The sequence below is a fragment of the Phaethon lepturus genome, unplaced genomic scaffold, assembly GCF_000687285.1.
Source record: "Phaethon lepturus isolate BGI_N335 unplaced genomic scaffold, ASM68728v1 scaffold11675, whole genome shotgun sequence".
Taxonomy (NCBI): domain Eukaryota; kingdom Metazoa; phylum Chordata; class Aves; order Phaethontiformes; family Phaethontidae; genus Phaethon; species Phaethon lepturus.
Genome location: NW_010539888.1, coordinates 35,379 through 49,805, shown reverse-complemented (window position 1 = coordinate 49,805; position 14,427 = coordinate 35,379). Strand labels below are relative to the sequence as shown.

The window sequence follows — 14,427 nt, the reverse complement described above, 5'->3', positions numbered from 1 at the left end:
CATAAATAAGTAAACAAATAATACTCTTAAGTTTGCTAGGGTGCCCGTTCAGCCACATGCTTAACCACTGCTTGCTTATGCTTTCAACACCACGCTAGTCTTTAAGGAGCAGGAACTATAAGTCTGTGCCCAATTTGCCCTCAAAAGCTCCCAAGACCCTCTATCTTCTGCCCTCCATTTTAGTTCTTTTTCTTTTGCACATCTTCCTCTTGCCAGGTAGCAGGCACAAATAAAACAAACTGATCAAGTTTGTCTACCTGAGCTGAATTTTTCTTTTGGATGGATAATTCTGCCAGATAAATAAACTTCCAAATATTAGAGAACAAGAGAAGGGACACAGAACAGTCAAGACAGAACACTTTTGTTTTTGTCAATGTTTCTTTAAATCCCAATCCAGCTCCTAGTAAGACTGGACACTACTTACAACACTCCTAGAACTGCAGAAGAATGGAAACACAATAGGGAGCGAGTGGAGAGGGGGACAAGACAGCCCAGTGGCTGGCTTCAGACATTCACATATACAAAGCCAGCACCCACTGGAGTCGTTAAGGCCCAGATGCCCCACTAATAGGAACAAACCCAAACACAAAGGTAGCACATGAAATGTATTTACCTATTTAAACACAGGCAGCTGGTCAGGCTAGAATGGGGAAGGTAACTGCTAATTCCTTGTACTACAAGGAAGGAATGGAGTAAAAAAACCCAAGCCCACGGGCAGGTTTTTGCTTTGTGAACCTCTGTCTGTGCTGCTGGTTAACAGTGGTAAGTATAAAAAAATCAAAGAAAAATAATCTATTTATAGAACAAGTCAGTAGTCTGAGACATTTAGAAAAAAGTAAAAACAAGTCCTTCTTTAAAAATGGATTTACTAAAACAACTGTCACCCAGGATGACCCCAAGCCCTCTGGTCCTCTGGCAAAGCCAAGGGCAACTTCAAACAAGAACTGTTGCTGATTGTACACTGGTACACATCCAGCAAAGCCAGCAGGGAGGGGGATTTGCACTGCGAACAGTATCTGCAGACTGCTTGCTGGTATCGCTTGAGGCCATGCCCGTAGCCTGGTGATACTGGAAATAGTTGTGAGTGAAACTTTTCACAGAAGCACATGTCAGTGTAACCTCTGAGGTAAGTGGGCTGTCTTCTTTCCTTCCCATCCCCGGGTACGGATCACAGAAGCTGGTGCCCTGGGTGCTGTACCTCCATCCTGGGTGCCAGCTCCATCCTGCATGAGACAACTTTAGTGTGCAGGAGTGCAGAACTCTAAGCAAAGCCTAGAACAGGAGAGGGCACCCCTGTGGAAAGGGAAGCACTCTGCTTTTCCCAAGCTCTGGTCTAGCTAGACATCTCCATCAATGTTTTCTGGCCCTCCTTCAGGACAGGAAGATCAGCTGTTCCTCACTAAGGAAAAAATTTGCCTAGTGGAGTAGAGTTGGGTCTCTTTTTTGGTAAACGGAACCTTTACTGATTTCTGAGATCATGAGCTCCTCTGCCCTTTCGCTACAAAAGAGAAATTAAAAGAAATTCATCCACTTGCTCCCATCCTTATAGTGTAGTGTTAGCTGCCTGGATATGGAGGCAACTTAACTCTCCCAAGACATTGCCCTACTCAATGGATTAGCATGGGAATGCAAAAGATAACTTCCAAAGTCACCTCCTTTGGGTAACCTGGTAGGCCTAAAAGCTCCAGCCTATGCCACCCAGCATACCCAGGCCAGCTCCACTGCCAACGTGTACTTCTAACACCCTGAAGTGTCTGATCTAACAGCCTCAGTTTTGCTCAGTCTCTTAAGAGCAACAGCCACACTCAAAGATGGAAATACTCAAGTCAAAAAACACTGGCTGGAGCTCCTATCAGGCGGTGTCTGCATAGATGAGTCGGTACCACTGTGCCTTGATGCCCCCATTGTATGAAGGAAGCCAGCTGTAAGGAAGGGACCAACTCTGCTGCAGGTCTGTACATCCTTGGAATTGAAGCTCAGTGGCTACATTAGCTTCAAACCCTCTCTTTCAGTAGGGTTTCAGTGGTCCATTTCCCAACAAGTTCCAGGCATCAAGTAGTTGCTAACTTGTCTCCTTAAGATCTTCCATTGGTAGTTTGTAGCTCAATAAGAAAGGAGGTGGTGGTGCATGAGCAGGGCTACTTGGTCCCTGCATTGGCTTCTTTGCACAGTTTATGCAGATGTAATCCTCATTCTCAGCCATTTCTGGAGAGACACCAACACAAATTTGATGAAACCACTCATCGCAGCCACCATCGCACTGCACCCAGTCTACCTGCAAGAGATCAGATCAGCAACACATAGCACATTACAAGGAAAGAGAGATGGGCATGGTTTTATGAAGAACATACCTTCCATTAAACCCACCTGATATACCTAGAACAAAAAAGGTTTGGGGCACAAATTAATGCCCTATAGAGCTTGTTTCAACAAGCTGCTTCAATTTAATAAAAAATAACACTCTTCCAACAAATCTTGCCCCTCTTGCATCCTTAGACCATCACAATGCAGACATACACACTACTACTACTACTTCTAAGGAAAGTGACACTCAGTCCTCCTCAAATGAAAGACAGGTATGCTTAAACACATTTAAAAATAGGAGCGTGCTCAGGGACAGTTACTCCAGTAGAGATGAGAGTCTACAAATACACATCCTAAATTATACATATCCCCTTAGACTGCATTATCAAACGGTAGCTTCTGCAACTTAAAAGTTACAGCAAACAGAAACACTTGATTACAGCTTTTGGCTAAAAACCAGCCACATGACATCAGCAGCTTTAATACGTTTCTACCAGCTAGATATTCGGTATGCTGCTGCCCATCAAATGCCAAAAAATGCACACAAACTGTAACACCAAAGAGTAAGAACATTTAAGCTAAAATATTCCAAGCTTTGAGCTGAACTTGCTATAAAACAATTAGGAAAAGGCATAAAAAGTAAATTAAAACTTAGGAAGGGAAAAAAGATTAATTATTAGATTTGTGTAATTCCCAAGTAAAAGTACATGTTAATTTGAGTCAGTGGGCAGAAACTGAGATCTGCAGGATAAGGAACACAGATTCTTAATTTTAATGGCATGCACTGGTACAGCTATAAAAACTGTTACTGCTGTAGTTCTGTTTTCACTTTACAAATGAATGTGAAAAGGAAAATGTATTTGAAAAATAACAGTAATGGCAATCTATCTAAAATGAAGAAACATTATCTGCTCAAGATTTTATGTTAGTTTGTAGGAAAACTATTCCTGAACAAATTTTTATAAGTGACTAGTAACAGACACTTAACAGGTACAGCTTCAGCCATTATATTCCTGTATCTACCATTTTTCACTTGTACGGCATTCACCTGTTGAATGTACAAAAACATGTCCAACCTTATGGAAAGAGTCATTCGATTAAAAGCTTTGATAATACAATCAGGAATTTTACTCAGTTTAATTTATGGAAGTTTGACCAATTTAGTACAACCTTCTTTATAATATGAACTTTAAGGCACTCCCCTACCTCTTGCAATCTCAATTTCTGTAAAAATGTACTAATGTAAGCTAATCATCATCTGTGAAGTACAGAGAACAGTGGTACAAAGACTGTATCATCTTTTGAGTGATTTGAGTGTAATTTCTAACCTCAGTCTAATTTTAAATTTAACTTCAAAACTAGTCTTTTAACTGGTCTTTTTAAGTGTTGAAATAAACACTTGAACTCCATGTTTCAATTTTGTGAAACAAGAAATAAGTTCTTGATATTTGTATTTGTTCCTACTCTCTCTTGTGCAAGCCAGTTCAGTATAGTGTCAATCCCACAGTTATTACGGGGCGTGAGTTTTCTTCCTTCTAAAAAGCAGAAAAAAAATTCCGAAAAAAACATTTTTTGATCATCAATTAGTCAGTGTTAAAAGCTGACAATCAGAACAGGCAGTACCATAGAGGCAGGCAGATCAAGTTTCTTTTGTAATAATCCAGCCAGGTCTAAAATCACTATCTCCAACAAGAAAAGTGAAACACTGCAGTTTGTAGATCCCCCAGCCTGCAGCATCACTGTTCACAGACTGTACGCAAGAAATATGGAAGATTTACTTCATTTAGGAATATCACACATCCCACTTCTGCTCAGAAACACACTGAAGTAAGGAACATTTCTAGCCAAGTCAAAGAATTAATCCTTTGAATCAGACAATGCGTGTTGCACATAGCCAGCAAAAAATTACACAGGTTGAAGAGGTTAAACTTCCCAACCAAGACAGAGTACCTTTCCTAGACTGTAATTTTCCATCATCTTCTCCTGTTTTAAAGTATCTAAGAGAATAAGAAAGTTGTATAGTTTTATCTACTACATCTGTGTACCTACTCAACTACTACTCCATTCTCTCGCATTTCCAGTCATATCGCTTTTGTTGCTCATCCTTTTCAACCTAATTATTAAATTACACTGGGGTTTTTGACTTGACATGGAGTTGCCTATGACAGAACTAAGCAAAAACTCACTTTGTCCTTGCAGGGCCTCTGGCAGTTTTGTGCAGCACATACAGCATTCTCATCATCTGACTCTTCTGCTCCTGACCAGTCATACTTAGAAGGAATATCTAGAACCTTCTTCTCTCTTTTTTTTTCTGTGCTCTCCTTTGCTAGTTCCACCTTTGTGACAACTGCTTTCTCTCGCTTCTTCTTCCGCTCCTCTTCCTTAGCCAGTTTCTTTGCCAGCTTGTTTAGCTCCTTTGTCTTATCTATGGTGAGTTTCAGCTTCTTCTTCTTGGGTTTTTCCAGTTTTTTCAGCTCTTTAGATTTTTGCTTCATATCTCCAAAGAACTGCTCTGCTCTCTCCAGCTTTCGTTTCCGTTTCCTCTCAGAAGAGTCTCTCCCTCTCATTTTCAGTGGTTTCTCATCCATGCTGTCATCCTTCACAGAAAGGGTGAAGAGAGATTATTTTTTTCAAATGCAAATTTCCATATATGGTAAACCTGTGCTTTAAGAGATGTACCTACCTCCACCATTACCCTGACATGGTATGAAGAAACCTATTCAACAACATACTGTTACTAATTCTAAATAAAAAGGGGCTCAACTTCATTTTCACAATATTAGAAAAAAAAAAGTGGTATCAACTGTGTCAAAGTACAATGAATCAAAAATGTCCAGTGCAAAAAGTAAATCAGCAGCAAGGGTAAGAAGGCAGAATAGCAATAATTACAACTCCCTTCTCACATTGCTTTTTAATAAAAGTTGAGAAGATTAATCATTTGTTAGATGCTCGCTCTTATTTTTCATCCTAGGTCAGTCTTGCTTGTAATTATTTTTGAGAGAAAGCAATTGCTACTCTGGAGATTAAGAAAAACCAGTTGGTAAATTCTTAAAATGTATCATCAACTCTAGCAAGAGGAGAAAGTAACAGATCCATTATTTGAATAGCTTCCAAACTAGCACACATTGTAAATATTCTGGTGTCATTAACAAATCTTAAATAGCAGATTCAGATCATAAGTGAGGCTTAAAATTGGCAAACTCTGTCACTGCAGGTAGCATTCACAGTGACAAGTCCTATTTATATCTGAAAAATTCACATGTATAGCTCCTTTGTACAAACAGGATTGACTCAATTTCAGTTAATCCAGCTGTATATTTTAACCTTAATAATCACTACTAGATTAAGGACATACTATAAGCCAGTAAAAGACTGTTTACTGTACATTGCTTAGTATGGCTACTCTACCCAAAAACAAATTCTCTAAAGATTATTTTACAAAAGTCTACCTGTTTTGCATATAAATAGACATAGAAAGGTATTAAATTCAAAATGAGTAGTTCTCATCAAACAAGTATTCACAAGGTTTAACCAGAAAATGTAACAGACATACACTCTCTTATTACCACCACCCTCCCCCCCACACCCCCTCAAGAGCTGTGCTTAGCTATTAATGTAACAGTCTGGCATACTATTTATAAATTGCTATTTGGTGGCATTCAAACTGTTCTTCAATCAATTATATGCCAAAGCCATTACATTAAAAGAACATAAAGCTTATGAAGTACTTGGATCAAAACATGGTAAAGCAGTATTTCTTTGGACACAGGGTCTGCTTTATACTACTGTCCTAAAGGATGGCAGTTTGGCAACGTTTTGACTTATCCATTGTATATGGATGGCACTCAGAAAATGAGACAACTGATTAATATGCTCATCTAACCTCACTCTTCACAGCATGTAACCTTCCATCTTCTATTACTGTATACTACCAAAAAGTCAAGAAAGAAGCCTTTTCGATATATTTCCTATGCCATTCAGTCACCCAAAGAGCAATCATATACTCCATAACTACACATGGTCAAACCAACCCCTAACTTGAGCTGACAAATGATAAAGGATGGGTTTCAGTACAGCTCTTCAACACAAGAGCTTATATCAAGTTACACAAGCTAAGTGTAGACCTTCCATCTTCCTACATGTTTCTTGTAATTCTTTTGCAGATCAGTTCTGATTCCAAGCATAATCAAGAACAGTGTTTCCCTTCCCTAACATTATACTTTTTAAAGTAAGTTTTGCATTTGGAACTGCCTGAGAAAACTGTTCTAAATATGGTTAATCGTGGAGGACAGTGCTACAGCATAAGTAATCGAGAACTGAATTTTTAGATCTCTTATTCTGTTATTTTCTGGAATCTACTACTCCCTGGCTGAAATCCAAATGTGTCAAGTAACTAAGCACTCAAGTACCCAAGATTGTCTTTTTTTAAAAAAACACCAAAAAAATGTGGTGGAGGTTTTTTTTTTCTCCATACCAGAATATTTCTTCAAGTTCCGTACCTCCATGACATGAAGGAACCTGTCCTCAGAGGGTGGGTGAGTAGCCTGCAAAATCCGCCAGATGTGCTGAGTCTCATCCAGTGATACCTCTAGTAGATCTCCTACCATCATTAGATCTTCTAGCTGAGCTTTCGCTCCAGGTGACAGCTCTAATACAGGGGGCTCCAAACTGCGTGGTACCAGTGGACTCTTGCGAGGCTGCTTCCTTGGAGTGCTAGAACCTTTCAGACAGGAGGTAAGTCATAGAAGGATAAATGGAAGAGATCAAAACCAAAAGAAATTACATACTGTTTACAACAACAATCTAAGGAGGGAGACAATCACAAGCAAAAACCATTGACACTATGTTCCTGATGTCCACTGACATCAGGAAACCATGCCACGTAACTCTACTGTACCTTCTTACAGACAACATATCCTCTGCAACTAGCACAGGTAACAGCAGTTCCTCTCCTTACTGACTGCTCATCCCAGATACCTGTTCAATTTTATCTCAATGTATACAAAGGCAAATACCTTGAGAGCAGCTTTTAGAAGCAGATGAATATGCGTGTTCGGCACAGAATGAGGGAGCAGTCCACATGTGTGTCACCACTTCTTCTGATTTAATGGGGATTTCCTCATCACAAAACAAATTGGGCTCCAAGCTGCTAGAAGATTTTACACTGGCATTGTCCTGAAAAAGACCCAAAGAAAACATGCAAAATCTGGATCCAGAAAATACCTACTTCAAAGTAAATTCTACCAACACTGACCAGTCTGCTGTTCCTAAAACCCTACTTTGAAGCACCCCACCAGAAACACCAAGACCGTATGCAAAAGGTACAAGTTACAACCCTACTTAAACAGTGGATGAACACAGCAACTACAGAGATAGGTCAACAGATTTATAGTTAGTGCATGAGAAACACCTGAAAAGTTTCCTCACTCAGCAGTCCCTCAAGTACAGTCTTCAGAAGTGAACACAAGGCAGAGGCTTACTCTTAGCCTACTCTTTTTTGGTTTTGCTTGAAAAATTTGACTGCAAGACCATAAAGACTGGCATTTTCAGTAAAGCAGAGCTATGCCAAGCAAATAACAGTTACTACAGAAGGAAACAATTGAAGATCTTACAGGTGAGGAAAAAACAGGGTGTTCCAGCACAGCAAAACATCAACATAATGGCAGACAATGAAACGTTGCCCTGAGATTAGGACTTCCATGGCAGTCTTGAACCATTTTAAGATAGGACCAAACACTGAAAAGAGCTGTAATACTTGAGACTCTTGTAAATATTTCCATTAACAGAATAGCAATAGCATTGGCTTGCACTCAACTCTATGCATTGTGTGAGACCTCAATACACTCAATGCATTGTGTAGGATGGATGCTTGACATTTTAGATACACCACAGTCTGAAATGGGACGCATGCCTTCATGTGCAGGTAGATCCGTTAGGAGAAGAGAGATTAGGAATATTTTAACAGTGGGAGAAGATTTGTTTGACATTGCATTACATCAGGCAGAGAATCTAGAGAAGGCACAAGCCCGTTTGAGTAGATTCCCTGATGCCTCGTAGTACTAACTTGTCCCTCCCCTTATTCACCCCTGCACGTGAAATTAATAAGGATAATTTCCTCAACCAGCTGTCTATTTCCACAGCATCTTCCAGAACTTAGCTACCCCTTCACATCTGCAATGAAAACTGGCCAACAGGTTAAACATACTTAGCATGCCATGTAAGACTGAAATCTTTCAGAAAACAATAAAACCCAAGAAGCTGTCTTAAAAGAAGAGAAAGGCTGTAGAGCAGTTATTGACAATATTTACCTGAAGATTAGCTGTGTGGGTCCCAAAATGGTCAACTCAGGAAATTGTACCACCCAGACACTGCCATTTCATGATAAAAAGGGAGTTTAAGAATGGTAAACTCTCTCTGGCTTTCAGTTACATGTTTAAAAGGAAGTGCATACTAATGATTTCAGTACAGAACTAGAAGTGGTAAATTCAGATTTAAATTGCCCAGATGAAAAGGTAGAATAAATATATTCAGAAAGAGGAAAATATTTCTCCCTACATAGTAAAGTTTGTATCTTGTAAAATATCTTGTTCTGTGTATCATATTATACTACATTAAAGAAAGTTCAGGGCCAATAGAAAAATGAATAAAAAGTTACCACCATTTGGTGGCCGTGGGCAACACAGGTGCAAAGGAATCAGAAAACAACACAAGACAAAAATGAAAGCAATTAAAGGTGAAGAAAATGTACAGTAAATTTGACCAGTGAATCAGTCTGCTCGGAACAAATCTTAAAACAAGTCTAGCTATTGCACTTATACTGAAGTATTTGCTGGCAAGAATCATGTTCTAATTAAAAGAAGCACAATATAATCAAACAGGCCTTTTCACATCTGTTTTTGTAACCACTGTTGTACTTCAGATATTCGAGACCGAGTTTTTCAAAATACAGTCTATGGACCCTTAGGGATCCAAGGATTACTTCTACAGGGTCTGCAAGTTCTTAGGAGCAAATTCATACATGATTCATCATGATCTATATATTTTTTTAAAAAACCCACATCACTCCACTGGAAGAAGTTTATAGATCATAAACTGAAAAAAACCTCCAACCCTTGAAAGCAAAGAGCATAAAAATAATTAAACTCTGAGCAACCATGCTATTTCTTTTGAACTTTGTTGCTCCTAGTTTAGACCTGAAGAATTTGGTTGCCTGAAAATCTGTCTTCTATTCCAACTATGTTAGTTGACCTAACAAAAGACATTTTTGGTCACTCTCAGCTTTGCTTCTACATATTTTTACTTTTAGGTTTTTACAATTACATATAGTGATGAATATCGAAGTCAAAAAGTTAAAGATTCTGAAATCATAACAACAGAATCATTAGACAAATGAAATTACACTCCTGCAAAACCCTCAAATCCTGTCAAGATCCCTTTCTTGACATATGCTTTACCACAGCCTCAGAAAATGCCACATCTTTCAGAAATGCCTTATTATGACTCCTGATGCAAAGAACAGTTTGGAAATTGTTATTAACTTATATAAAAAACAAATTTAATTAAAAGCCGTAACACCCAACTGCAATGTACTCTTGTTGGCATTGCACATGGGACTAAGACAAATGTGTGTATTAGCACAAAGCTGCTCAGAAACAAAATACTAGAATAGGAGATTGAGGCAAATCATACCTGGAAAATTTGCTGTCCCTTTATAAACTAGAAAATCTGCCTTCGAAGAATTTATATGATCACGCTGTCTTTTAAGTTACATCTTTTAAGGTAAATATGACACTATCGCTAAAAAGAAATCGCTGCGCAAGAAGAAACAGTGGCATCGCTTTTGTCACTACAGACAGACATTTCAGAAGTACTGAAGTGAAATACATAACATTGAAAGCACCTGGCTATCTCTACAATTGCCTTTTCTCATGACAGTTCTTCTCAAGTTAAAATATTTTAAAAATTTAACTGCAGTTACAATTTCTGAACTGAATTCAGACACTAATTTTACAACATGATCCAGACATCTGTCCTGAATATTTCCACACATCCAAAATTGAACACATGTACCTCAACACATTATACGAGGGCTGAGTGAAGAGAAAGGTATGAAAATGTGCAAGAAGCTCCGGCATCAGGAAACTTCTTATAGGGCATGCAGTTTTCAAAGACTTATTTTTTGCTGTAGCAAAAACTGTTGAAGAGGTCTCCATATAAACACTGAACTCATATTTATGATTCATGATATCTCTGAATGGGGCATAAAGACAATGTTCATCCTCCATGGTATTATAAATACAAATCCCTTAAGTGAGTATTTTTCCTTAGCACTAAAAAGCACCTTCTGAAACTTAAACAGGACATTTGGAAATTTTGAATAAAAACATTACAAAACTTCCCAATAGCGCAGAACTGAGACAGTCAGATAAAATCAGGAAGTACCTCTTCTGCAACAGGAGCCAGGGTAGAATGTCCATAGATAGCTTAAGATACAAAAAATACTCTGAAATAAATTGAATTAATAAAAAACAGGTGTTCTGGATTAATTCCATGCAGACAAGCCACATTGGATTACTTACCTTTATATCATAGCCATACGTCTCCCTGATGTCTTCATCAGAATCTGTCTCTTCATCATCATAATCCAAAGTCTGCCGTGGGGATGAGGACACACTCCCTATCACTCTATTAAAGGCTGATTGCTGGAAACTAGTCAAGTGTCCCTAAAAGAAAAATGGGATATGGGAACGAAACAATAAAATTTCCAGAAAAATCTATTAAAAAAAGCTAAAGTTATTGACAAAAAAGGAACAGTGCTTCTTTTCGCCACAGAAAAGCCTAGTCACAGCAAGATGCAAAGAAAGATAGGGAAATATCCAAGGAAAAGGTTCTACTAGATTTTATTTCCATGTTTTTGAACAATAGTGACTAGAAAGATATAGATGCTGCTGTTCAGTGCTACCAAATTATAACCTGTGGTTGTACATACTTGTTCACCACAGCATCATCTGATTTCAGTCTCAAGAGGTCAGCTGTAAAGTACCGGTGTTTGCCTGTAATCCTTGCTGTACTAACAAGACACCAAATGCCTAAGAATGACAATCCATGAGAAATTATAAATATTGAGACCTTTGAGTCTGTCAAGAGGGAAATGGAATTTGGACACCAAAGTAGCCACTGCTTTACACATCTTCAGGCCCTTAGCCAGCTGTTCTATATGAAGCAACGTTTCTTACAAGCACCTTCAGTGGTTGCTATTAACAATGAGTATAAAGCGACAGACCTGTTCCTGGAGCAGCATGTAACTGACTGAAGCCTGCCATAGCCTGAGACTGAGAAGCACTGAAGTAATTCTGATATGTCTAATTCTCAGCTTTTAACTGCCCTCCCCTCTCCCCAAGCTTCTCCAAGAAAGATAAGGCATTTCAACACACTGAAGAAAGACAAGCACAGTAAAGAGCAAGATATTCACACCCCTACCTGCAGGTCTGGGTTAGCTGCTGCTTTCTGTAGCTCTGCACTGATTATTTTCTCTGTTTTCTCCCGTGCTGCCTGCTCCACCATTCGCTGGCTGAGCACAGAAAGCTTAGCCAAAGCAGATGACAACTCGTCAGTGGCCAAAGCCTGCCGCGCTCGGTCCTGCCAACTCATGGCACGTTCTGTCAAGCACTGCAATGCCTCCCCTTCCGGCAGCCGTACAGGCAGCTTCTGCAGAGACACTAGCAGAGACAGTATTGTCTCAAGCCGTGGCCTTCGAGAACGCATGCAAAGTGGACACAGAAACTTTACTTCTTTGGCTTGCCAGCTAGAGCCCTTCTTCTGAGAGCTTGTTTTGGGAAGGGGCACACAGCCACTATGAAACCAGTCTTTGCACAGCTCACACTGTAGCATGAATCCACTAGCTGTTTTGCGGCAGATACAGAATTTGACTTCTTCTATTCGATCCACCATAGTCATCTTGGCCAGGTTAGCTGCCCTGAGAGCATGCATGGCTTCAATCTCCTTCTGTTCCCGCTCCTTGAATATAGCCACCTACCCCACAAAGACAAAAAACAGTTCATGACCTTGACATCTAAGAGAGATTACATTTTATTAGCAACAAGAAAAAAAACCCCACATATCAAGAGTTCTTCCTAGTTAAAGTAGCCCAAAATTTAGGAATTGTGTTATCTAATTAGAACTTTAGCTAAAATACTTCCTCCTCAATTACTCATTACTCCCCCAAGTCCTTCTGACAGAGATTCTATGTAAACTTTAGATAACCTTCTCCAGATCTACAAAGTTTCTGAAGTTCATAATTAAGTCTGTCATAAGGCCACCAGAAGAACAGGTTTTGACTCCAGGAAAGAAGTCAGAATCAGTTCCATCCATCTGTCTACTGAGACAATGCAGCTGAGCATTGCTGCAATGTTGACTCAGCACCAGGAGCATGAGTGACCACGTATCTCCTCGAAGTAGCTTGCATTTCCTCAGTGTCCCCATTTCAGGAACTATAACAAAGCATAGTAAGGTAAAATAGACTGTCTATAATCCACATTAATGAGCCTGCATATATTTTCTTTGTTCCCAGAGAAAGAGCTGCCAGATGACAACAAATTCTTCTGATAAGCTGCATCTCCCAACAAGGAGGAATCAGATACAACATTCCTACCAGCCCAATTTCCATGACCAAGCACTTACAGGCTGCCCTCAAAATCAAACTAACCAAATACATCTTGGTACTGTTTAAATTAGAGCTGTGCCTCATTCCACATTATTTTGATGGTATTTCAATAAATGTTAATATTAGATGAGCAGCCACTTTTTAACCCAAGAGCATTAAAGTCTTACACATAGCCCAATATGTATTAAATAACAGCACATAGACTCTGAACTATGCTTCCCTCTGTTTTCACTGCAATTAAAGCTGAACTATATTCTTGTGTCAAACATCATATTATATTTGTTTCAGTGAGATTCATTTATCAGTTCTTCCATAAGATTTCTACACAGATTAGAGACAAATTAAACACACATATCAGGAGACACTATCTTTCATTGCTCCTTACCACCGCTGCAGTGTCCCTGGCCTCCTCCAGCCCATCCTCCAGTTCACTTAGGGATTCCAAGTCAAGATCTTTCTCCTTTTCCTTTTCCATGAACTCCTTTGCCCTCTTCCGCCTATTCTTACTGCTCCCATAAACACCAATATCAGTCCGAGGGCTCAGAACCTGTAACCGCCAAGAAAATTTACACTGTCAGAGCCAAGGGTGACAAGAACAGAAAAAAGTTCTAATCTATGATGTTATGATTTCAGGGACATATATGAGAATATCTAATAAAGGAATTACAACAGTCAGCAGAAAGCAAGAAATACTCAGCAGCCTAATACCTTTGATATCTGTCAATTAATGCTAGCAAGAAGAGAAATAAACAGAAAAGGATATAAGTATTTCATACAGATGGAATCTGAATGTGATCAGCATGCGGCAGGTCAGCTTGAAAGCCACTGTGTTTTCATGATTAATACAAAATCTATTCAGATTAAACTATCATAAGCTAACTGGAATACTGTATGCAGTTAGCTATCAGTAGTTTAACATTCACTTCAAGTGCCTTCATCAACTGGAAGTCTTAAAGATCTGCCATGACTTCATATTTACATCAGCAATTTGTTGGCTGAAAACAAAACTAAAAAATATGATATGAGCCTTTGAATATCAAATAGGAGAGGCTGCAAAGCACTTCTAAGGATAAGAATTAAATTTTAAGTAAGCTTGATTAGTTGTAAAAATCAAGCAAATTAAATTCAATATAGGAAAGTTCAAACTGATACATTTAGGAAAACAGTCAAATGCAAAACCAGAACACGTTAAATAACTAGTTAGGCAGAAGAATACAGAGAAAAAAATTTGGACCTAGAGTGCATCATAAACTGAACAGAAATCAGTGTGATGCTGCCATAGGGGCAGAACCCATAGGGAAACATTAAACAGCAGTTTCCCCTTTGAAACACGAGATGTAATTATTGCACCTCACATGGCATTAGGGAAGCCACAGTGAGAGGATGCTGTCTGGTTTTCGACATCACACTAAAGGAAGACAAACCGCAGAGAATAGCAACAAGATAAGATTATGAAAAAT

General features: G+C 39.0%; 1 protein-coding gene across 1 annotated transcript in view; it reads right to left on the bottom strand.

Annotated features, from left to right (window-relative positions):
* Positions 1–267: 267 nt before the first annotated feature.
* KDM5A (lysine (K)-specific demethylase 5A) overlaps positions 268–14,427 on the bottom strand; it is a 47,704-nt gene continuing 33,544 nt past the window's right edge. The window contains exons 21-27 of the mRNA XM_010287269.1: positions 13,353–13,514; positions 11,785–12,336; positions 10,884–11,027; positions 7,320–7,479; positions 6,804–7,024; positions 4,491–4,901; positions 268–2,275 (exon numbers count right to left, since the gene is read on the bottom strand). Of these exons, the coding sequence (XP_010285571.1) occupies positions 2,063–2,275; positions 4,491–4,901; positions 6,804–7,024; positions 7,320–7,479; positions 10,884–11,027; positions 11,785–12,336; positions 13,353–13,514 (1,863 nt within the window). The 3' untranslated portion in view covers positions 268–2,062. The remainder of the gene's footprint in view (positions 2,276–4,490; positions 4,902–6,803; positions 7,025–7,319; positions 7,480–10,883; positions 11,028–11,784; positions 12,337–13,352; positions 13,515–14,427) is intronic.